Consider the following 2,971-nt stretch of genomic DNA (forward strand, 5'->3'; position numbering starts at 1 on the left):
ACAATGTCCCCTGTGACAAAGTCCTCTGACTTAGGGGCAGAGTGGAGGGTGAAAGATGAAACCAGGGACAGTTAAAGATAAGACAGAGTCCAGTTGACTGCCCTGACACTGCTCTGACCACAGCCCTTCCATCCCATCTTACTGCTATTCTGCTCCTATCTTCCAAGAGATGTGCTCTTATCCACCCCACACACATTCCTCACCTACCTCCCATTCCTGACTGGCAATGGGAGGGGGAGGAGAAAGATGTGTCACTCTCCATGGCAGACAGGGAGAGAAGCAGGTCCCAGGGAGAGGAAAGATGAGAAGGAACACTTTCCACCCACCATAGGGACCATGTTAGGAGGCTTCTCATGAAGCTTACGACTTATCCTCTCCGCTACCCCTTACCCCTATGATATGGACACAAAGAACCCTTAGCAATGAGGATCTTCATTCACAATTCCACCCCCCTCATGCAATCCACATCATACACATTCACAGAAATAACTCCCACCGCACAACACTTCAACAAGAATATCCGTCTAGTGAAAGTCAACTGTAGGCGTACTTTGTTCTATTTACTTTTCTCTCATTCACATATACCCCAGCTTACATACAGCTCCATTCACATACATATATGTAAATACATGTGCCCACGTAAAAACACCATCACTCAAATACATTCACACACCTACATGCTCTAGGTGGCCCTTCCTCCAGAGACCTCCCTGCAGAAACCCTGTTACTAACAGTGTAGACAGAATTCTAAAGTTTATCTCGGCCTTCAAACTGCCAGGGCAGTCGTCTGGGCTTCACACCCCTGCTACTCACAGTCAGGGGTAGTCTCCATCCAAGATGCAGGAAAAGTCAGGGTGATGTTCTCCAAGGCAACACTCCAAATCTTTAGGATACCTCAAGGTCACTAGCTAAATATATTATTTCCCCCAAGCTGGGGATGGTAGTGGGGTGGGCTTCTTTGGGGGTCAGAACTGTCTCTACGTAGAGAGCTCAGGCAGCCACTGCCATCCAGGCACACAAGGATTATGTGCTAAAGGGAACCAGGGCAGGGCTTTCCATGCCATATGGGGCCTGGGTAGGTGGGGCCAGGAAATGGGAGAGGCTGCCCTGCTGCGAGGACCCCGCCTTGCACATGGATACTCTCTGGTCCATGGTCCCCAGTTCCTCCTGAAAAATTATTGAAATTCCATCTACTTTCCACTCAAGGTACCACTCTCCTTTGTAATGAGCTCCTTTGTAATGAGCGTGGTACCTCGAGTGGAAAGTAGATGGAATTTTTTTCATTTTTGTCATTCCTCTCATCCCAGAGTTTATACCTCAGAATAGTGCTGTGGATGAGACAACAGGCCCTGGAGTCAGAGTTCAGTTCAGGTTTTTGGTTCTTGGGAGAGTTACCTCACCTCATTAAAGTTCGGTTTCCTCATCTGTAAACGAGGGTAGACAATGGCTACCTCATAGGATTGCTATAAGGATTAACTGAGATAATATAGTAAATTTAGCACTCAACACAGTGTGAAAGCCCACTATAACCATTACTATTAAAGCCTTCTTGACACTATACTTTCTTGATATATATGGACACTTTCTTGTTCACACATATCTTGTCCCACAAGTCACACATATATGCCTTCATGTATTCATAATGTACTCACACACGCTCTGTTCCCACGAGTTTTCTACAGCTCTTGTGGTCACAAACCCCTTTGACATGTGACCATAGCATCACTGAGAAAGGGTCAGTGAAACTCTCCCGAGAAAAGGAGGAAGAGGACAGCAAAAAGAAGGAACAAGAGAGTAAGACCTTTCCCAAAGACTGCCCTTCCTAAACTGTTGACATCTTCCCCTCCATTCTAGACCCCAGACTCTCATAGATATGGGAGGGTAGTACCTGCATAGAATGAGTCTTGGAGCTCAGGAACTGGGTCTGTGGCTTTGTCGTAGCTGATGTGGCTGAGGGGCTCTTGGCTGATGGGCTCAAAGGTCTCCATGCTGAGAAAGGCGGTGTTGGCTGGAGCAGGACCAGCTTGAGCCACCCCCCACGCCTTTTAAAGCCCCTTTGTCTTGTCCCCAGAGCTGGCAGCTGAATGAGCTCACTGTGCTATTTTTGGAACCTGGCCCTCTCCCTTCTCTGGGCTGCCCCACAAGTGCCGGTGTGATGGACGTGGGCACCTGCTTTCCCTTCCCCCAACCCCACCCCAGCAGACAATGAGGTCTGCTTGACTAAAAATACCTCTGAGCCAGTAGCTACAGTCTCATCCAGCATTATGGGAAGGGAGGGGGAGATAAGTGGAGAATTGAGGAAAGCATGGGATCCTAGGCACACATCTGGAATTCCTAGGATATTGGACACTCAGGGATGTCAGACTCTCAACTCTCATGTCCTTAGCCTCCACTCCAAACTCAGAGATACAAAGTTCTAAGGATCAGGAATCAAAATGGTGGAGGAGAGGAAAGAAATATAACTAGAGGGGGAGTCCTGAGATTTCAGAGGTAACAAGAACGGTCTCTGTGGGAAAGGCACAGGAGGCATAGAGTAGGGAGAAAGTTTACCCTTAGACCTTGTTCTGTCGCTCACATCAAAAATAGCAAAGAGCCTGAGATAAGTGGAATGGGCTTTTTCTGCCCAGGCCAACATTCTTGCCTGAGATAAGGAGCCAAAGCCAAAGCTCCCTCCCTCTGCCACTTCCCCGGGATCTCATGATCGTCCCATAGCCTCTCAGTCCCCAGGGATCCTAACAGAACTTGCAAATGTCAAAGGTACCTGCAAGTAACACTATAAAGAACCCCTTGGCAGGGCGGTGGCTCATGCCTGTAATCCCAGTACTTTGGGAGGCTGAGGCGGGTGGATCACGAGGTCAGGAGTTCGAGACCAGCCTGGCCAACATAGTGAAACCCCGTCTCTACTAAAAATACAAAAAATTAGCCAGGCATGGTGGCAGGCACCTTTAATCCCAGCTACTCGGGAGGCTGA

General features: G+C 48.5%; 1 protein-coding gene across 2 annotated transcripts in view; it reads right to left on the bottom strand.

Annotated features, from left to right (window-relative positions):
- The window catches only part of SYNPO2L (synaptopodin 2-like), a 10,630-nt gene that overhangs the window by 3,096 nt on the left and 4,563 nt on the right, over positions 1-2,971 (bottom strand). The window contains exon 1 of one of the 2 annotated variants that reach the window (XM_011928151.1): positions 1,889-2,014. The exons of the other annotated variant lie outside the window; for it this stretch is intronic. Coding sequence (XP_011783541.1) covers positions 1,889-1,988 — 100 coding nt within the window. The 5' untranslated portion in view covers positions 1,989-2,014. Of the gene's footprint in view, positions 1-1,888; positions 2,015-2,971 lie in introns of those variants that run through there. 2 annotated transcript variants of the gene reach the window in all.

Source organism: Colobus angolensis, unplaced genomic scaffold, assembly GCF_000951035.1.
Source record: "Colobus angolensis palliatus isolate OR3802 unplaced genomic scaffold, Cang.pa_1.0 Scaffold12, whole genome shotgun sequence".
Classification (NCBI taxonomy): Eukaryota; Metazoa; Chordata; class Mammalia; order Primates; family Cercopithecidae; genus Colobus; species Colobus angolensis.